The sequence below is a fragment of the Athene noctua genome, chromosome 2 (genome assembly GCF_965140245.1).
Source record: "Athene noctua chromosome 2, bAthNoc1.hap1.1, whole genome shotgun sequence".
In the NCBI taxonomy this organism is placed as follows: Eukaryota; Metazoa; Chordata; class Aves; order Strigiformes; family Strigidae; genus Athene; species Athene noctua.
The window spans coordinates 141,631,311-141,653,196 of NC_134038.1; the positions used below are offsets into that span (position 1 = coordinate 141,631,311).

The 21,886-nt window shown below is 37.5% G+C and overlaps 1 protein-coding gene and 1 long non-coding RNA gene across 5 annotated transcripts in view; one reads left to right on the top strand and one right to left on the bottom strand.

The window, feature by feature from the left end:
- LOC141958040 (uncharacterized) overlaps positions 1 to 3,758 on the top strand; it is a 17,259-nt gene extending 13,501 nt beyond the window's left edge. The window contains exon 4 of the long non-coding RNA XR_012633228.1: positions 3,412 to 3,758. This is a non-coding gene — a long non-coding RNA (uncharacterized LOC141958040). The remainder of the gene's footprint in view (positions 1 to 3,411) is intronic.
- Positions 1 to 21,809, bottom strand: part of HACL1 (2-hydroxyacyl-CoA lyase 1) — a 24,517-nt gene extending 2,708 nt beyond the window's left edge. Inside the window, exons 1-15 of one of the 4 annotated variants that reach the window (XM_074900475.1) lie at positions 21,670 to 21,809; positions 20,527 to 20,631; positions 15,269 to 15,309; positions 13,952 to 14,032; positions 9,812 to 9,884; positions 9,220 to 9,297; positions 8,128 to 8,222; positions 7,547 to 7,659; positions 6,470 to 6,605; positions 5,231 to 5,336; positions 3,771 to 3,854; positions 3,373 to 3,474; positions 2,319 to 2,473; positions 763 to 921; positions 375 to 482 (exon numbers count right to left, since the gene is read on the bottom strand). In XM_074900475.1, coding sequence (XP_074756576.1) covers positions 375 to 482; positions 763 to 921; positions 2,319 to 2,473; positions 3,373 to 3,474; positions 3,771 to 3,854; positions 5,231 to 5,336; positions 6,470 to 6,605; positions 7,547 to 7,659; positions 8,128 to 8,222; positions 9,220 to 9,297; positions 9,812 to 9,884; positions 13,952 to 14,032; positions 15,269 to 15,309; positions 20,527 to 20,631; positions 21,670 to 21,744 — 1,511 coding nt within the window. In that variant the 5' untranslated portion in view covers positions 21,745 to 21,809. Of the gene's footprint in view, positions 1 to 374; positions 483 to 762; positions 922 to 2,318; positions 2,474 to 3,372; positions 3,475 to 3,770; positions 3,855 to 5,230; positions 5,337 to 6,469; positions 6,606 to 7,546; positions 7,660 to 8,127; positions 8,223 to 9,219; positions 9,298 to 9,811; positions 9,885 to 13,951; positions 14,033 to 15,268; positions 15,310 to 20,526; positions 20,632 to 20,776 lie in introns of those variants that run through there. The other 3 variants (XM_074900476.1, XM_074900477.1, XM_074900478.1) reach the window with 3 other exon arrangements.
- Positions 21,810 to 21,886: the final 77 nt, after the last annotated feature.

A 21,886-nucleotide genomic window follows, 5' to 3' on the forward strand; every position in this document is an offset into this window, starting at 1 on the left:
CAGAGCTTTAGCCTAGTTCTCTTGGTATGGAGATCTCAGCTCCAGAAGCAGAAGTCCAGTGTAAATTCAGAACATAAATCTCAGGTAGTTTTGGAAATTATCATGATTTTGAGGCTTAGACCACTATGAACTCCATACTGCATGGCCTGAACTGCTGCAGGAAACTCAGACAACTAATAAGAGTGTCATCTCCATGCAGCAATTAAGTTGGTAGCTCGTTTTCGGTAACTGGTTCTTACCTATACAAACTTAGCCCTAGGACTACATTCACTTTGAAAGATTGCAATCTGTATCATAAAACATTAAAAGAGAAGAGAATGACCATTTTGGACACTACTTCCTTAATTTACTGGACATACTTTGAAGATGCTCACCATGTAGCAGGATCTCCAAACTTTAGCATCTCCTTCCAGGAATCTGCATCCAAACCAGTGTAAATCCCATTGTTGTTTACTACAATAATCAGGATTGGCAAGTTGTATCTACAAAAAGATGATTTGGAAGAATTCTGAAATATTCCTTCTGCAAGGTGTTGTTACTGTTCCTCAAACTAAAAATGAAAAAAATCACCTTCACCTGAAACATGATCGACTCATCACTGGTAACATTATGTCACAACAACATAAAAATTACTATCTATATTTTTTGGCTTGGATTCATGTGCTTTTAAGAGTGCCCCATCTAACAGCAGTGTCCTTGGCCACCTACTTAAATTGATCTTCGCAACATACAAAGAGGGTCATCTTGAGCAAAAAAAGTTACCTGCAAATAGTCTCCACCTCCATCCCAGAAAATCCAAAAGCACTATCTCCTTCTATGCAGATGACTCGCTTTTCAGGTGTTCGGTCTTTAGCTACCATTGCAGCTGCTATAGCAAAACCCAGCCCAACTCCCATCGTTCCAAAAGTCCCTGCATCAAGCCTGAAGACAAAAATACAAAGTTACCATTCCTTTATTTCCATTCAAACTCTTAATCCATGGTGACTTAACTTTACTTTTAATAATTTGCCATATACTATTCAAACACTGTTTCATAAGCAATTGATATAAAGAAATACGAGATCTATGGATTATTGCATTCACTCAAACAGATAAGACCGCAAATTTTTTAAGTTAATATAAACACAGTGGAACTCTGATTAAAATTAAGAACTCTTATACACTAGTTGCTCTACAATAAAAACTATTCTTGTACGCTTTTAGCTTGCATAGTAACAATATTTTCAAAAACATTCAATTACTGTAGAGATACAGAGACTACATGAAATCTTTCTATATTTAATTCCTTGAAAATATAACTAGAAGTCTGAAAGCCATTTGTTAAATACTGCTGTTCAAATTTTAGTCTTCTGTTCAACTTTTGAAATCAAATTGAGAGTCGTAATTAAGTTAGATCACTTCATCAGAAGCACATAATGGATACAAGAGTACATAAAGAACTAGATTATTCTAGGGTTAACTTTTGAAATTTGCTTTCAGATATGCACAATGCAATCTGAAAAGACAACCATTAACATTACAGTGCCCTTATTTTAAATAAGGGGGAAAATATGCAAACCCTTCCCCCAGCTTTATGGAAAGTAGTTTTTTGTTGGTTGGTTCAAAGAAGTATTTAGGATCATTTAGGACTTCAGTGCCGCTTTAATAAGGTGGCATAAGCTTCACCATCAGATCAGAAGTTTCATCTCACCAGACAGATCTCACTTTTTCCCCCGCTTCAAGAAACAGCACTTAATTCCTGCTTACATTAAAACTAGACTACACATAATGATTTAAGTGATATACCAACACTTCCCAATTTGAGTGCTTACATTTTAGGCAAGCAGGTTTACATGAAAGTGTGCCCAATATAGCATCCAGTTTTCAAAATGAGTGGATTCTTAAGTCTTCCCTGTTTTTAAATGTCTTTCAAAGAAAAATTCTTCATATGAATTATTTTCAACATGACAATCCCAGTGACTGATTTTATTTTAAATCAATGTTCACCAGACTATGAGCACAGAAATAAACGTCTGGATCAGGGAATTCAACACGATGCTCCTCACTCACTTCCCACAAAAATGTGAGAAACTATCACCATTCTGTTGCAGAGCACACAGATGAGTCAGAGAATTGTTAAAATCTATGACAGGACATCAGTATATGAGCAGAAAAATTTCCCTTAACCCTTCTCCCATCATACTAAGCTTTTGGTTTTTATTTGGAACCTTTAAAAAGTATTACAATAATTCTGTAACATCATAATTCTCAGCTAAATGAAGACATTTATACATAGATCTAGCCTGTTGAGTCAGCACAACAAAAAAAATATACCACACCTTTGACGAGGATAGTAATTTGGAACCATAGTTCGTCCAATGTCCATGGTGTTTGCTCCCTCACTTACTAAGATGCAGTCCTTGGGTATCAGTTCTCTGATGTGATGAAAGACTGTGTAATAATTCATTGGCAGGGATTTCTGTAATGCTAATCCCTTAAAAATAAGAGATATTAGTAACTCCTATGGATAGAATTTATAATAAGGTGCAGAACTGACACACGGAAATAAAAATGCACTCTGCTAGGTAAGGCTGAAGTATTTGGTCTTCCATCAACTACACCAAGGTCACTCCTTCTGTATCTATCCTGGTGACACATGTGTTTATCAGGGGCTCAACTCAGCTCAGCAACCCTTGGACGAGGAAGCTATTCAGACTGTTTAACCTGAGAGGCACATGAAATTTTTCTGCCCGTAGGTTTGACTACTGATAATCCTAAGTGAGCTGTCATCTGTGTGCTGGGATGTAGTTCAAAAGATGGATCTGCTAGAATGAATTTTGTTTACACCCCGATCTGGGAAACATACATCTGAACTTGCAGAATATGAGTTGCATAAATTTAGGCATATGCCAAGCATCTGTGGTCTTTTGGCCTTAATAGCTACTTGCTTTTAACACAGATTACACTTCCACCAGCACTGCTAAACAGTTGAACAGCACAGTTACAGAAGAAAACTAAGAATGCATCTTCATGTAAGCTAGCTTCCACTTGGAGTACCTGTCCATTGCTTAGAAGTCACTGCCCACAACATAGCAGCTCTGGCTGTGGTCTTCTACTACTGGCTTCAAGAACCCAATCCCGAAGTTCAATGGCTTCCACAGTTTGAATTTAAACAAAACCTAGAATACTTAACTTACAATTAAGTATTAATACTTACAGTTCAAAAGCCTGACAAGCATAAGCCTGTACAGAAATGGTACAAATTTTCAAAGTCTGGGTGACATAACTGTCAGAAGTAATTGAGGATCTTTGGTATAGATCAATGACAAAACTGACTATGCATCACTACCTGTTAAGGCAAGAAACCTCCTCTTTTCTTGAATGTAACACTACCTTTGATCTTTCCTCATTGTACGTTATTTTGTCTCTTAGCCTCTTCCACCACTCCGAATTAGAAGGATATTTCAATGGTCTTTTGCTGAATTCTTCTAAGAGCTGGAACAACATTGAAATGTTGCAGAGATTTCTTCCAACATATTTAAAAAAAAATACCATGAGCATCAAGAATAATGTTATCAAGAAAGATCCCAGCACAATCACAGTAACACTAATCAGAATCTTTAACATCTCATTTGGGAATAGACTGGATGCACAGCATGAATATGTTGCCTGAAAAATGAATTTCCTTGAACAGTTTTCTTTTTTTTTTTTTTTTTTTTTTAAACTGGTATGTGACTTTATATAAATCAGAGGAAATTAAGGTCAAAACAGGACACCTGACATTACATTACCTGCTTAGTCACAGCGCTTATGTCACCTAATAAAATTGCAGCTGGCCTCACATTATTCCCCAGCTCTTCGGCACAAATATCAATCTATATTTCAAAAAGAAAGACCACCATTAACGCAAGGATATTAAAGAGGGGTTTTTTTTTCCAGTTCAAGTGAGGAACATTGTTCAGCAATATCTTCATACCGTCTTTTGGCTGTACAGATAACTTCCTCTGCCTTTCATTGAAATGACATCAGAAAATCCTTTATTCAAAGTAAAATACTATGGTACATACCTCTTTTAATAAAAGTTCATATATATCCTTAAAACTGATGGCTGGCTTCTTTCAAGCTCTTGCAGACTGTATAGAACTTTATTAGAATGTTAAGGAGAAGGGGTGTTTTTAGTGATATTTACGGAGAACTAAAAATCTAGGCTTAGGTATATCCTTAAAGTCTATACAAAGCAGCAGTTTTCTTACTGAGAAAAGTTTGTATACGCTACTTGGCAGTTAAGAATTTGACTAGTATGAAAAAACCGAAAAGTGAATTGCAACCACTGAAGAAACTTCCTCCCTTTCTTTATCAGTGGTGTATGAGACCTCTAAGGTTACATGGAATACTAATACCAGGTCACACAGATTATGAACTGAATTAGTATTTTAATACTAACCATATACAGTGAAAAAAAAATTACTTTGAGACTAAAAAAAAAATATTTTTATTTACATTCTTTAGAAAAAGGAAACCTAAAAGATGCATTATTTCATAAGTCAAACAGAATTTTAGCTTAAAAAATGTTATTCCTCTGGAAAAGATGCAAAGTTTGGAACCTGAGGTTATGTAGCTGATCACTGAAGGCAGGCCAGTCAGCACACTGAATCAACTTCTACTGTTCAATCACAGACATCAAGAGAGGAGATTGTAGGACAAACAATTTAACAACTTGTCCTTCTAAGAGCTGGCAGATTTCCAAATACATTAATCAGTTAAATAGCCTTTCTTCCTCTTATTAAGATTTCTGAGTGACTGAGTTCTTCTAATGACTGACTCTGGATCTGAAAGTAATTCTATTTCAAAAAAATCCAGCTGAGAAAGCAGTCAAACGGTATGAAAGGTTTCACAAGTTCAAGACAATTTGCTTTTAATCATGGAAATTCTAGTGCTCCAAAGATCGCACAAGTATTAAGAGTCTAATCTTAGTCAACTACAGAGAATTGCCTTCCCTCCTCATTTCAGCAGCATCAAGCCCTGACAGCTGGAACAATGCTGTAACCATTTTTAGAAAAAATAATTAAAAAAAAAGAAATCAGAAGTATTTCTGGAGAACTACCACAACTACATGCACTGTCCTGAACTGTGTACTGCACATAGGGCAGTATTTTCCACATGAAGGACCCTACCAAAATAATTTACAATAATTGCTCTAGGCAATGCTAGAACACAGAGGACTTCAAGTGATAGTAATTTTCCTGCTTACCTGAATAACCTTTACATCATGTCGAAACCTTGGTGGAAGACCAAAATGCAAAATCCAATTCAACCTTGCACCAAGCAAGACGATTACATCAGCATGCTGTAATGCCCTAATAAAGGGAAAGAAGAAAATCAGATAAGAAGGAGTTATTATTAAATAGTGTTTTGAAAATTAGAAGTAATCCTAACCACTAGAGCAACCCCCCGAATACACATATAATCCTTGCTTCCTCTAACCTGCTTGCTTAGCCCCAAAGCCCTGTATCCTTTTACATAGCCAATCATCAAAGCATTCTTGAGCTTAGGAACTCAAGAAAATTAATTACTGTTTTCCTAATATAGTGTGTCTGGGAAAGGAATCATTACACTATAGAGACTAACCAGATGCTATAATGATGCTGAGGTTAAAGCAAAAGACTCACTACTGTGACACTGGTAACAGTGGGTGACAAAATTAAGATTGTTGTTGGACCTCTCAGTTTAGAATCCTGTTAATCTACTTTTCAGCTGGGTAGACAATATTTGGTATACTCTTTTATTCCCCATTTTTCTTCCCAGCATGCTTAACAGTGATAAAGCTAAGATGCTCAACAACAGACAATATTTTAATCGCAAAGTATATGAATGCTCCATGTGCAAGCTGACTCTGTGCATATTCATATCTATTAAGGTTTTTACAGTCCATTCACATTAATTTTGCCAAAAGGCAAAAAAAGCTTATAAATGACTTTAAACACAGTCCTTCAGTGTTGTTTGAAATACCTTATTTTTCTTTTTAATTAAAGTGCAATTTAGTGATGGTGTATTACAGGCACCATGCTAAGAAAGCAGATAAAACTTCAACTGCAATGTATGCATCTTAAGCTTCTGTTTGTTGTGTTAAAATAAAAAGCTAGTAGTTTGTCTAGTTAAATGTTTAACAAACTGTTTGCCAGTTTCATTTTATGTTATGAAATACATACTAACAACATGGATACATCTACTTGCCATAGGTTTCATAGTTAAAGAATATTAGCTCTCAGATAAAGTATCTTCCCAGCCAGCATTCTAAGCATTGTCAAAAGTGATCCACCTAAATCTGTTGTCTCTTTCCAAGCAAGATCTTCAGTGCTCTAAAATGAGGTGCAAAGAGTGGTTGAAAAATTTTTGCTGTAAGCATTTTGTCTTCCCTGGCATCTGTAGACCACCACAATTCCTAGTTGTTTGTCAGATGTTAGGATTAGAAGCCTTGCTTTATATTTACGTTGATCTTGCTGCAGCTACACAATTTGGATGGTTATCAGGAACTACTCCTTTTGCCATTGGTGTAGGCAAAAAAGGCAGTCCACAAAGGTCCACCAACTTTCTGATGTTGTTTTCCGCATGTGAATAAGCAGCACCTGAATAAAATGAAAGAGACTGCTTAATAGGACAGAAACCTACCCTATTCACTTGAATTTAAATTAACCTGATTAATAGCAGAAAGAGTACTATTCCCCATTATGAAAGCTGCCTGTTATTTTTCATTTTGCAAAACTCAAAACATAACATGCCAAACCACAGGTATCTGGGTTCACATTTCCCATATTTTTGACAAAAGTTTTTTTTTTTTTTAAGACTTCAGCTGAACTATATAGCTATTTCTGTGAAGCAGGACAAGGAAAAATTGAGATTCAGTTTATCTAAAATGACAGTTTTGAGTGGGAGGCAGAGACTTCTGCAGCAGCAACAGAAGATGACCTTTGTGTTTTATCATGTTATTTTTGCTTGCCCCCTGCATCCTGTTGTACCAGGTGCTCCTTAACAATCTACCCAAACAAGTCTACTATAAGCCTTTAATAAAAAAAATAAGAGAAGCTCAAAGATGACTTTGTAAAGATATGTTTGTTCATACATTTACTGTTGCAACCTTCAGTACATGGCTGCTGAATTAAAGTTGCTCAGGCAATCTAGAATAACTGACTGGTCCTTGTGCCATGACTTAAATCTGTGAGTCTTAAATCCTGGAGAATAAACTTCTGTTATTTTTTCCAAAAATTCTGCTAACAACAATATATAGCAGAAAGTCCAGATACATTTGTTAAGTAGATTCTCAATCGCTGACATCAAAACCACACATATCTATGTATTTGAGTTTTCTACCTTTCACTTTCAAAGAACACCCTTTTGTTCATGTGTATCAAGCCAGAGGGGTTTCAGGTTTTTTTGTTTTAATTGAGAGTGAAAAGGAGATGGCTAACACTTATGGGGGAAAAAAAAAAAAAAAAAAAAAAAAAAATCACTTTGGTCATTGTTCTTGTCCTGAACTTGTACAGTTCAAAGCCACATCAAAGCATGCTACCTTTGCCAATGATTAGGAGAGGCTGCTTGGAATGAGCAATGATAGACGCTGCTTTGGATACAGCAGAATGTTCAGCCGTGCTGATAGGAGGTGGCAGGCAGCATTCCATGTACCTGGAAGTCAAGCAAAACAAGAGAGGCTCTTAAATGAAGAAATGTGGAAAGATAAAACCTATTGTTTAGCATAAAACTGCTGTTGCTAAACACAGTGTTACTCACAGCATTTATTGGAACAGGATATATTTTTTTCAAAACAGGCTTTGAAGTTTTTCTTGCATGTTTCTTTAATCTTACAGGTAGTGTTGTTCCAGAGATTTACAGAGTGACATCATCATATTCCCATCATACCAATTCATTCCTTTTTGCACATTTCATTACAAACTACAACCTCCATCACACGTTATGATGGAACATCGCATTTAGAGGCTGGATTTTTAGTATCATTTCAACCTCATGGCAATTTCATCTATTGCTCTTGTTTATCTTTTTCTGGTTTTAAGAAAAGAAGATACAAAAGTAACTTAAAACTAAAATTTATTTTATTCAATGACTTGAAGAATAATGAATATAATTTTTACGCACTTGACAGATCTCTCATTCACCTGAAGATTCACAAAATCCCCAGGTATGTCAATATAGCAGGAACCTGGACGACCATATATGCTGGTTCTTACAGCCTAGGAAACAGATAATCACAGTTTTGACCACTGTTTGAAAGGATTTTAAAAATATTTATATGTAAAAAAAGAAAAACCTTCTGCAGGCAGAGAAGGAACATGCTGTTTTGTATTGCTAAGCTACCATGGAGAAAGCTCTCATGAACTAATTCATACCAATAAATTCAAGTTTTGACAGCTATTTATATTTTCCCCTATATGCCAGTTGAAGCCTTTCGGTAGATGCACAGTATTAGACTGTAAATTCTTTATTTAATTTACAATAAGGCAAATGCATTATCAGTTGTGTCTGGAAATACTAAATTAAACTTTCATGATGAATTCTATTTAAAGTAGCATGGAGGCATTCGTTGTCTTGGTTTTTCTCCATTTTCTATTACTTTTGATTCTAATTCTTCTATTACAGGTAGATGCTCTGCTGAATTTGCACTTCTGAAAATAGTATCATTGTATGCAGAATTTAGGCTGATGTGGCTGAAGTGCTGCTGCAACAGTAGCAAGAGACTTTTGTAGTCCTTTCTGAAGCACCGAGATAAGGATGTGTCATCTTTCCAAAAAAAAAAAAAAAAAAAAAAAAAAAATCGCCCAAACCAACCAAACTCAAAACCCAAACACAACCACCTCTACCGCTCCCCCTCCAAATCTCCTTCACATAATGAGGTGTGCTAAAAGAGCTGAAGTTTGTAGTATTACATTTCTGGTTATTGCATCCTAAAACTATTTCTTCCATAAAAAAATTTCCATCTCTGACTGAAGCTAACAAAAAATGCTGCAGGGATCAGTAAGCATCAGATTGAACCAGAATCTATTTCTAACCTCTTCCATAGCATCGTTCATAGGAAAAACCTCCTTGGTTGTTAATTTAATTAACCATCACCTAACATCTGCAGGACCAAACCATTTACAGTAACAAGTATACAAAAAATAAACTCTCAGAACTTATATAGGAGGAGACAGTTATTTGATGTTCTGTTGCTAATCTAGTATTTTTTCATACCTTTTCAATAATGGCAGGAATAACTTCTAGGCTGCTTGGACGGACAGACAGTTTGTTGTACAGCCTACCAGCTTCAACCTGAATAAATGCATATAACCATTATATTGATTTAAAGTGATTTGCTCATTTCCATCTCATTTCAACATGAATAAAATGGAAAAAACGCCAAATGGAAAGCAATAAACTGAAAAATCTCACACAGGAAAATGCTGTTCCTAAGCTGCTGGAAACTGTCAAAGCCCTACTCATTTCTCTCAGTGCTTAAATTTTTTTTTCCCCCCCAGAAACTGGTGGCATTTTTCTTGGAAAGTTTATTTTGCTTTCTTCCATCTCAGAAAAGACAGACAAAAGCAATTTATACCAGCTGAGAACCTAAAACAGAGCATGAATTCTAACATGAGTATGGACAAAGACATTCCAGGTAATCTGCTGTACTTACACAGTGTCAATTTTAAACCAGTAGATGGAGCAAATCAACAACATTATAAAATCTGTCAGGAAATGTTAGTGTCTGGGATTGTTATTCCTAATGAAGAAATGACATTAATTATTTAACTGAAACCCTTCTGTAGAAACTTGTATGTCTGCATACCTGTGGGAATTCCTGGAAAGCTCCCATGGTTTCCTGATTTCTGTCAGAAGAGCCTCCTATAACAATCAAAGGCCTAGAAAGGTATATTGGAAAAACTCAAACAAAACAACTTTAAGCATACATATATTTTTATAACTCTAATCACATCTGTAAACTCTCCTTATGGTCAAATCCTACTGCTCTTGGGATGTTGTGGACCTTCAGCATCCACAGATCTCAATAGGAATAGAAAGTGACCAGCACAATACAGGAGTGGATTCTAATACCAGCACGTCAGCTGGTAGACTTCCTACCAGCTTTAGGGTCACTAGTTTTAGGACAGTCTGGCCGTATTAAATGATCTACATCTAGCATAAAAGTTCTAAACTCAAATCATATTGCTATCAATTTTCATTCAAGTTTGATAAAATGGGTGGCAAGGTGGTTTGAGAGGAATGACAGCAGCTAACCTAAAAAGCTAAAAAGTATTAATTGATCTAAAAAGTATTAAGAAGTTTGTTTACAAGAGGCACTGCCACATGCACAGCCACTAGAACCAGGAAACAGTATTTTCAGAAAATTTAGATTTTCTTTGTATACAACTTGGAACACAGTTATCTGAAGTTAGCTGACTATCCAACAGAAGTTCTCCCTGCATTCAGTTATTAGTAAAAAACCCGAAAGACTTAAAAAAATCAACATGTCTACAAGCAGTCCTGTTCTTAAATTAGTTCACAGCTATGTGAGAAAGGTAGCATTAGTTTGCAATATGGGTTATACATTCCACCGAAGCACATTTTTATTATCATTTCCACATAACACAATAAATTATTTTCCTGCAGTGAATGAAAACTGGTCTTTTATTCAGTTTGTAGGTGAAACTCCTTAAAATGCTAAATGTTGAGTCAATAAAAGAAAGTTGTCTTATTAATCTGCTCATTCTCCACACTAAATTGAAATATTGGGTCAATACTTTCTAGGCTTTTTCTCCTAAACAAATTTCTCTTCAGATTCCTTTGACTGTATTTATCTATATAATGTATTAAGCTGAAAGATTTACAGTGTGCTCAATGCATAATCCTAAATTTAATCACCCATATGATTTGGGGATATGTGTACCTAGATCCAAGCTTCATAACCAGGGCATTTCTCTGCCACCAATCAAAAATGTCAGTTCTAATCCCCTGACATAGTGAGATGAGAACTTAAGGCAGTATCTTACCGCTATGAAATATCTTTATAGAAAAAAATGCACTAGATGTATGCTCTAGATGTTTTATTCTGCTGATTCTCTCCCCTCAGCAAAATGATTATGACTATCCATATATAACCAGTCTGTTTCACAGTGATAAACCCTATGTTGCTTTCACTTATCTTTTCAAATGTATCCGTTTTAATAATCAAAAAAGCTACTACTTCCCAATACTGAAATATGATTAAGAAAATGCTGTACTCTTAAGAAAGCCAACTCCAACAGCTATTATCTTGAAAAGATCTGGTTCTGCTTTTGAAGTTTACATAATTGTAACCAGAAAGAATTTATTCCCCCAACAAAATCACTGTACTACTGTCACAATACACTAGACATTTTAAAGAGCAGTGCTTATAAATTAAGTCAAAAACAACAGTGAGGCAGGGACAACAATCAATATAATGAAACTAATAATGGAACTAATAGTAAGTCTTATGGACTTGCAGAATAAAAACTTCAGTAAACTGAAAAAAAAAATTCGACTGCAACTTCAGATAAAGAGCAGGGTATTCCACCATGCTACCACACACTGAAATCATACCAACTATCAGAAACTATTCTTTGGAATCTATTCTCATAGCTAAACTAGGATACAAAAAGTTCTGCTCAGAATGAGACAAGAAAGAGGAAGGCAGCACAGCAGATAATTTTTAACATGAAATATCAAAAGGTTTTACCCTTGGAAATGCAGTTTACCAAGGCCTCATTAGCTACCTAGCTGGTTAGATTTACACGTCCAAGAGCTCACTGTGACAAGCTTCCAGGGTAAAGCAAAGGCTCTTCTACTCTGCCAACCTGTGCTCAGGCAATAAAATCTAAAAGGACAATTGGTAGCCAACTGTGCTATCACACTGCTTGACTTTCTTCCAGTTGATACAGAAGGTTTTTTTCACCTGGAAGAGACTGAAACTGAGGAGAATCAGAAGAATGGGTCTCCAGGCTCAAGGAGGACACCTCAGACTGAGCTTTAATGACTACCACTTAGTCTGAATTATTTAAAGTCAGAACCAGTTCAACTATTAGCTCACCTCTGTAAGAAATGAGCCATGGCTCAGTCACTGTAGCACAATAATAATGCAATTCTAGACATTACACCTGGCATGACACCTGGGAGATACCGATGAGGGCTAACCTTGCCCTACAAATAGTCTCCTCCTGGCACTTCCTTGCTGGGGATTGCATAGAGCAGGAGACTTAACACACCCTGTTGCCACAGAAAGGGGAAGACCTCTCTAACTTCTGCTCTCAGCTGCATAATCCACTCCCTCCCTCACCTAGATTCTTGATGCTTGCCTGACTGCAGAGTGAGCCAATAGAGATTACTTATCTACCATGACATTATTTATATTTGCTGGATTGGCTTTTTGAATAATGAACTGAATGTGATTGCTGGGGCAGACAAGTACCAGAGCTGTTAAAGAGTGCAAGCAGCAGGAGTAATGGCCAGGAGAAAAGTGTGGAGATGACACAGGCCCATGTCCCTTTTAGCGGCAGACTGCATTAGACCAGTGTAACCAAACCCCTCAGTGTGTATTCTATTTTCATCTCTTTTCCTTTGCTTGGGCTACTCCTGCTCTTCCCTTGCAACACTCCCTCTCCATAGCACCTGCTCAAGCATTCATGCTGCTATCTAGTCAAACAGGCTAGAATGCTGATTAGTTAACGCAACAGAAATATCCCTAGTTTACCTCTCCAACGCACAGCTTCCTTTCTTACAAAGGTAATGCCAGGTAAAAGTAAAACGTTTGAGATTCTCAAACACTCACTGGATGTGCCTACTAATGAAGGAGCCAAGGAAAATTAGTTTCACTAGGCTAAATTGGGGGTTTGTGAACACGTACTTCTCTCCTTTTGGCACATGGCAGGCAAAAGGCAAGCCTGATGTAACCAATGAAATAATCATTGGGCAAACACTAGTTTGGTCAGCAAAATCCAATCTTCTTATTATACTGTCAAATCTTCTGCCAAACTAGATAAGTCACTCCCTTCACCTTTTGCCAGGAGTAAAGGTTTACACAAGATCAAGTCAGGTAAACAAACTTTATCTCATACAAAAATACATTTGTGAGAAAATAGAAATGTCTCCTGCAAGTGCCATGAATGCATCTTTCTTATAACCAAATCCATGACTGTTCAAAGGCAAGGTTTGCATATGATCTTTTTTTCAGTCTAAGGTCACATAGGGACAGCAAAACTTTAGTCAATGACTCATTTTTAAAAAAGAATCTGAACACTTTAGGTCTTTTTTTAGTGTCAGAGACAGGATTTGTTAGCATTCTCGTTACTGAGCTTCCCTTGTCCATCAGCCACTGCTGATCTAATACTCTAGATCACATGCACCTGGTATTACCAGAGCTCCTACCTAAAATACATCATACAGCTTTCTGAACAGCTTTCAGTGGCAGACCAGCTAAAGTTGCCATGTCTCAGTGAAGGCTTGTGGGAGTAAATGCTCCGTACATAATTTAATTCAATACTTAATTACTGCTCCAAATGTCTGCATGGGGAGCAAATATGGATTTTAACATTGTAGTTGTCAATTTGTTCACATATGAAATACTGTAATTCAAATGGATTTAAATTTAGAAAAAAACCTCTAAGACTCTCCATGATCAATAAAGCGTTACAGGCTGAGTATTGACTTCATTTTCAAATGTATCCATACCATCAGATATACTGATAGATTTTCCAATATATGCATAACGGGTAGGACAAAAAGGAGTATTTATCTATGAGAATACCAAAGATGGAACTAAATTACTTTTAGGGTTGATAAATGAAGAATTCTCTTCTCACTATCCACAGAAAAGAAAAAAACGTCCTATACTAAATACTGTGGAGTTCAACATCTGCAAGAAATAACAACAAACAACTATTACAAATTTAAAGGGAAAATGTAGCTAAATTACCAACAGTTCATGGTTGCATTTGCCATCCCACCAAGGGCATGCAGAAAACCTGGACCAGACACTACAAGACATACTCCTGGTCTAGAGGAGAAAAAAGAAAAAAGAAAAAGTGAGCACAAATAAATCACCAACAATAATTAGTAAGATGCTGAAATATATAACATTAAAGTTTTACTCATATCATCAAAATGCATGAATGACAAGGGATTTGTATGAAGGACTAAAGATAGACATAGGAATCAGAAATCATTTAGCTGTATCAACCCAATGGAAAAAGCAAGTGAACAGTTGTTACGTGTCACCCACACAGAACATATGTAGGCTCATCATAACACAGCTCCTTACTTCTTTTATTGCATTTACTCCATCATCTAGATTTTATATGGAATTTGGTAGGCCACTTTTGTCTGCAGTTCTCTCAACTCCACTTTAGCATAGGTATCAACGAAGAAAGCTCACAAAGGAAAAAGTGCATCTGATTCAACACAAATCTTACTATAGTTTAATTCAGGCAGAGGCACTTGTTATTCCAGGTGATGAGATAAAAATGACAATTCTTAACTACTGAGCATTTTTTAGCAGCTTTATACTCTTTAAATATCAGAAAAAAAACCCCACCAAACCACAAAACAGCTTACTTCCAGAGGATTATTCAAAGGAAGAAAAACTACAAAACCATCTAACAGGTGTCATGCTTGCAAACAGAATAAGGAATGATCACTGGGTCTGCAATTGCGAGCAAGCAAACAGCAGATGTTTACTTTAGAAAAGGATCCATGGGATACCCAAGAAGCACACCTCCAGTCACAGGTTACAGAATGCTTCCCCAACAACATTAAGAGCAAAATACAGTAGAAAAGAGAAGTCAGTACTTCATGTCAGAAGCAGCACAGGAGAGACTGGAAGGCTTATGATCAGTCTGTGTATTGACAAGGTATTTGTTGAATAATATGCCCAGATGATGAGATTAAGGTATAGTGGGTCCACCATGTTGCAATGAACAATGGTGACATGATTTCTGCTCCTCATACCAATGGTGTTAAACTGCTACTTAGACATTAAAAAGAAAAAAGAAAAAAAAAAAAAATCAAGAAAGTTAAGATAGACAGAATCATGTGAGCTTAAGCATCTCCTTGTTCCTGCCCTGAATCATAGCAATAGAAATACTGATAATCGTTACAGTTATTCTAAAATTCATGTGCCATTTTAACTGCCCTACATCTGCACACACTAAAAGCACCCAGCTCCAAACCAGAAAAACATTCCTAGCCTCTAACTGCTAAGTGTAATACAGTTATTAATAAATATGGAATGTACCTGCCAGTCAAATATCCAACAGCAGATGCAGCATAACAGGCCTATAGAAAATACTAGAGTTAATTATATAGTTATTATGTATACACATTTCATGATATCTTGTACATAAAACTTTCAACAAAAATAGTGAAAATAAGCAAGTACAGGTTTTGCCCTGATCATTAGAGCTTAAATGTAAGTAGAAGCTGCCCTTCACCCTCCCCATTATAAGGTGTGTTCATGAAGGCTTATCTGAAAATTCTCAAAACTCATCTCCACATCTCAGGCTTCTGTTGTTCCAGGATATTACATTAGGAATATTTATAACTAAAAGAACAAAACCACAACGTAAAAGAAAGCCCCCATAACCAGAGAAGCAAAATGAACAGAACAGCATAAGAAACTTCTGCCTTCCAGACTAGCAAGGAAGAGGGATTTACAAGAGCAAGGCAATAAACAGAAATCCAGCCATGACTGGAATGACTCATTGTATTTCAGAAATTAAACAGAAGGTTGAAATCACACACTGGTGAGATTCATTAGAAGATTAGGGATTGTCTTTTACAAACTGCAGTACTTCTCAAGCTATTTCTGGTATCATGTTTAGTTTTAGCTACTTTGACATTTCAAAGAAAAATTGTATTTTGAATAATTTTCACAGAAGTAGTGCCTACAACATGTATTAACATAGCTTAGCAGAAGTATTATTACAGAGTATGCTTTTATGTTATTCCTGTACTAATATTAAACATTCAGATATAAAGTCCACCTGGTAACAAGACAGTATGTGACCAAGTAGAAACAGAAGCTTATGGGCGACCTCAGTACTCTAAAGGAGTCATACATGCTTTTGTCTTGAATTCAGCAAGCTCTAATGCTTAATGGAAAGAAGTAATTTTGCAATATTTTTTTTTTTTTTTTAAGCAAGCTCCTGGCCTTATAGCTTGAATCTTTCATTCTGAAATAGAGTTGGGATTTTGGTTTTTGGATGAGTAATTCTAGGCAACACAGCACGTTAGCAACGTCAACTTGAGTGAAAACACTGACATTATAAGCAGGAAGAAGAAACTGTCTTTAATATCCTCATGCTCCTACAGATACAGACCAACAGAGTAAAAACCTGGGGCTTCATAGAGGAATAATAAGCAGCCCTTACATTCTTTGCAGCATTAGAATAGGGAATTGTTGACAAAAAAGTACACTGACAAGAAAAATCTATTCCTACTTTTCATAAGAAGATAGAGAAATGTCACTAATATTCAAGAATTCAGTAACAATTAGATATATCTACGTGCAAAAGTTTAGAAGTATTTGGAGTAGATGCTACTAAAAATCTTGTTTAATGGAGCTCAAAGTATGGTGTTGAGTTCCCATGGCAATCATGTTTGAGAACTGAGTGGCAAAATAAAGCAGCACATAGAATTTGAGTTCATGTACAGTCATTGCCATTAAAACTTTTACTGCTTCATTCTGCAAGGAAGCAACATGACTACATCTATCTGTATTTAGAAGTGAGAAGATCATAAATAATTTTGAAGGTATACTTAAAGATTTTTTTTGTGTGTCTTAACAGTAAGAACAAAAACCCATTTTACTTATGAACCTTGCACCACCTCATTTCCTTCCCCCTGCTCCTCCAAAAAAAAAAAACCCACCAAAATAATGGTACTCATGTTATCTGTTAAGGTCAAGGTCACAACACAGTTGATCAGCTGAAACCAGATCCTTATTTTCCACAGACAGGCAAGAAGATCACAGGCATATAAAATGCAAATGACCACCAAATCCACAATCAACATTAGAAAGAAATGTAGGAGGTCCAGAAGCAGACACTGAACTCAAGTTTGCAACCACCCATGAGTGCTGGGTTTGAACTGTAGCCAAAGCAGAGTCCTGTTGCTCCCATACAAGCAGAAGAACACTAAGTAGAGTTTAATTAAACTATTCTGTTTTCAACTCAGACAAAAGCAAACTAATACAACACAGCTAGTAAACAATGGTTAAGCATTTCTGTACCCAGTGGTCCTGTTAAAATAGTACCACCATGCCTAGGAGCAGGCCTGAAGCCCTTATGTTAACTGTACCTAATGCTAAATGTTCCTGTAGGATTTGTGATTAACTTGTTACGAGAACTTGATTTATGAACCTGAGCTTGGTACATGGTATGACATACAACTTCAGTGTAGGCTTTGAAAACATGGACACAGGTTAAAGCAGCAGTCCCAGAATAATAAGCCATCTGCTGATGGACAATTACTGGTCACTGAAGAAGTGCAACCTGAGAGCTGGGAAGACACTCTTTTTGTTTTAGGAAAAGCAGCAGTGGCTAAGCAAGGGAGGAAACCCCCCCCCCCAAAATCAAAACACAAACCTAGAACAAAGACCAACCAACAGATGTAGAACAGAATAAGGCACCTGTTTTGGTCTGGGAAAGTCACATCCATCCAGCACTACACAGCCCAGGCAGGGAAGTCAAGGGGTAAGACCTATTCAGGGGCCAAAACACCTTATAAAAAGATATCTTTGAGGGGCGGAGGAAAAAAGATGTCCACTTTGGTTCAGGCCACCCTTATTGAAGGGTTCTCAAGTGATTCCCTTGACAGCTAGCACCATTCCTGCTAGCTACGTTGTACCAGCTCCAACATATTATATACTCACAACTTATTTAGGAAATAATTATCAGGAAGATATTACTTTGAATACATAGTGATACTTATTATTAAAGATTAAGAACTAAACATTAGCAAGGTGTATTGCTAACGAAGAACTAAACATTTGCAATGTGTATTGTTAATGAGTAACAATATAGTAAAAGGGTTTTTTTTTTAAGTTTAAAACTTACCTGGGTTATCAGTCTCCTAAACAACCACAGCAATCTCTAATTACCCAAGGACAGATACAGAAAATATATGCACCTATCGAGTTGCAACATAACTACGCAATGCTCAAGGGGGATATTGGACACAGGTTAAACTGCTTCTGGTGAACTTATGGCATGTTACAGGCCACAGGAGATGAGCTACCAGATACTAGTAGTGCTATTTAGCTTTTTACTTTCATGTTTTAACCTTGTCTTTGTAGTCAAGCAGTTTATTCTTCAGTTTTACAGGCTTTTGCTACATCTGGCCCAGAAACAAGGCAGAAACTCAACCTCTGGAAAAAACTGTGTTTTCTGTATATCTCAGATCATATACAGTTGCCTTCACCAATAAAGGAAGCAGCTATATACACATCCTCCAGAGCTAGACCACACAACTAACAAACTTGGACAATTAAAACCACGACATCTGTAAACATTAAGTGTATCTTGAATATACTGTGTATAACCTTTCACCCTCTCCTCTGCCAAGCAACCACTCTGATCTTCACTGAAAACAAAGAACCAAACAAAACCCACCACAATATATATCTGTTCATAATTTTCCATTCTCCAAAGAAGAGAAACCCTGATATTTTGATGTAAAAAAAAGTCTTCGTGTTATCATTATTCCCCTAAGCAAAAGTACCTCACTATTATACACCAGAATGCTTCTTGTCTTCTTCAATCTAACAGAAGAGAGCCTAGTAAAGAGTGATAAATAGGACAGCATCTCATATGGCAGTGCAAAGCAATCTTTTCTGTTAATTACAAACACACGAGGAAACAAATTTTAATCATGTTAATAACCAAAGCTAAAACTAGAATACTTGCAAAATGGCCTACAGGAATATGAAGACTGTGTTGAATTCCCAGTCCTTCAAAGGAATCAAATGCACTTTTTAAACATGTTTGCATATGTTTGCTCTCACATGATAACAGATTTTCCATAGAGACACATGGATTCCTCTACAAATTCCTACATTCCAATATAAGGATGTAAGGATTAGACAGCAAAACACACAGCTTGTGACCACCTGATTTAGGAGAACTACTATTTTAATACTTTATTGATTTCTAGAACAATCCATGGAGGCTATGAACCACATAGTGGAAAATAGAACACTGCTGCAAAATACAGGCACCTGAATACTATGCAGGTCCAGAATATTAAAAGGAGTTCCTTGTAAAAGTGGTAAAATTCTAATTAGTAGAGCTTGTGGAGAGACAGAATCCATAAAAAAGTTAAAACACAAGAAAAATCTCCTCATAAGGTAATAATCAAACAATTTGTTTATTTGTTGTTTATTGTTATTTCCACATCAACTGTGGAAAACTGAAAATGCAGTAAAGCAACTCTGAGTATGGAAAGCTGATGGTCCATTTACTAGGAGTCCAATATAGAGTCAGCTTGTGTAGCAATCCTTGAAAATGAGGGAGAAATCTGAGGTTATTATATTCAACTTCAGACCACCAAAGAAATTACTGAATGTTTAAAGAGTTACTGCTGGGGAAAACCAAACAAATCAAGAACTAGTGGTGTTAACACCAAAATGCTAATGAGCTTGAGTCTAATTTCTGATACCTAGACAATGAAACTGAAAAATACACAATTAAGACTGTCTCAGTGTATGTGCTCGATTTCCATTCATTCAGAAGCACTGTAACTTTCTATGGTTTGTTGTTTGGTGAGTTTTTAAAAGGAAAAAAAAAAATACTACAGTTATTGAAAATAGTCAGGATAAGTTTCTCAGCAGGAAAAACTCTACTTTTTGGACACTGCAAGAACAGAACAGAGACAAGTAAAAATCTGCTTTTTTAAGCCTCTAGGGAATAACTCCTAAGTAAAATATCCTTCTAAACAAAAAGAAAGAATAGTAGCTAAGAAAGCTCTAAAAGGGGAAATTAAAATACTGCCAAATAGAGAATTTTAATATTGTCGTACTTTGGAAGGTAGGACATCAACAAAAGAAAATGACAGGAGAAAAATTTAAGGGTGAAGTCTATAGAAAGCTACAGAAAACCAACAAACTTGGAGGAGCCTCCCCAAAAAATGGCAGACAAAATCTGAAAATATATTACTTGAAAGATACAAAATTATAATTTTTTCTTTCTGCTATAGAACACTTTGTTCAAATTCTTCTTCTCCCTATTTTCATCCTACCTTCTCTCCCTTATTGGAGAAAAGCATCTAAAAATGAAAAAAAAAGTTGTAATTCCCTATGAGAAAAGGAGGGAAATGGAAGGAGGAAAAAGAAACACCCAACCCAATCCACTAATGCTCTCCCTTATTCTAGAATGACGGTAAGTGCTTCTCCACAGGTTCTTTAAAGAACATTCAAAAACCACATTCTTCCTGGTAAGAAAAGGTAAATTAGATTTCATTCATAAAGAATTGGTCCTGCTATAGATATATACTCACGGCTTGTTCGTTTCTCATTCCTACATATTTTATTCCAACTGCTTGGGCTGCAATTGCAATTTCAGTGACTGGAATACCAACGATGCCAAACATGTATTCAATATTCTAAAAAGAAAAGTGTTAAATCAGAATTGTTTCCAAAAGATTGCTTTAATAAACATGTGAAACACAGTCGTATGAACTATGCAGTCAGACTAAAAGTAACTTGTAACAACATATATATTCACATAAAAGTTCACAGGCCACATACAATGGCAGCTGACATTTGCAGCTCTGTCCTCCATGGTTGTTCCACTACTTGTAGGCTTCCAAAATCCAGTGCTTCCACAATTGTTCAGCCCAGCTTCTCAGTCAGCGTATGCTTAGCCTTTTTTAACTACCTCTTCTTATCTGGGATGTCTCTGCTATATCACCTTCCTGTTCTCAGTAGGTCAGCTTTGCCTCTTCTGAAAATTCCTCGTATTGTTACATGTTCTTATGCTTGCACGGAGAATTGACAGAAAAAAGGTCCCAAGAAACAACGGGGATTGTACCATGCCTGAGAAACTTACAGACGTAAAGACTACGCTTATTTTTATCGCAACTAAAATAACTTTTCGTGTATCACAGGCCAAACGGAAGTCCTTCGTTAAGACCAGTGCCAGTTCAGCAGCATTTCTAAAGTTTAGAGACAACAGACTTCTGAGAACTGTGAGCGTGGAGCTGCCGCGGGCCGCCAGCAGTGCTTGACGGTAACGACGGTATCGGCTGAGCCCGGGAAGGCGCCAAGTTCGTCAGAACTAAGCGAAGGACTGGCGAAAGCCGCACTGGGCTCACCACCTCACGCCTGCCCACGGCGGCGCCGGGAGCTGGCGGGGCCGGGCCGCTGCCGGTCAGGGCCCGCTCACCGGGCTGCGGCGGCGGCGGCACCTCCTTCCTTTCCACAGGGCGACAGAACAAGGCCTCCTCGCTCGCCCCGCTCTGCCCGCCCCCGGCAGAACGGCAGCAACGCCCAGGGTGAGCCCGGCCGCGCACACTCCCTTCCCTCCAGCCCCGCGTGGCCCGCCCCGGCCCGGCCGCCCTCCGCGTCGCCAGGCTGGTGGGAACTGTCCCTTGCCCGCTCGCCGTAGAGGAAGCGGCTCGCCGGTGCCCCCGCGCTCTTACTTGAGCCTTGAGGGACTCGGCGATGAGCCGGGCCCCGCTGACAGCCTCCCCCGCCGCCCCGCTGCCGGAGGCCATGCCGGTCCCGCGGCGCAAGCCGCGCCGCCCCCCGGGGAAGCGGACGGGGCAGGCCCCCCGGCCGAAGGTCGGGCGCCATTGACTGCCACGCCGCCCGGCCAATAAGGCAGCGGGGGGGGCGGACCCGAGGGCCGCGAATGGC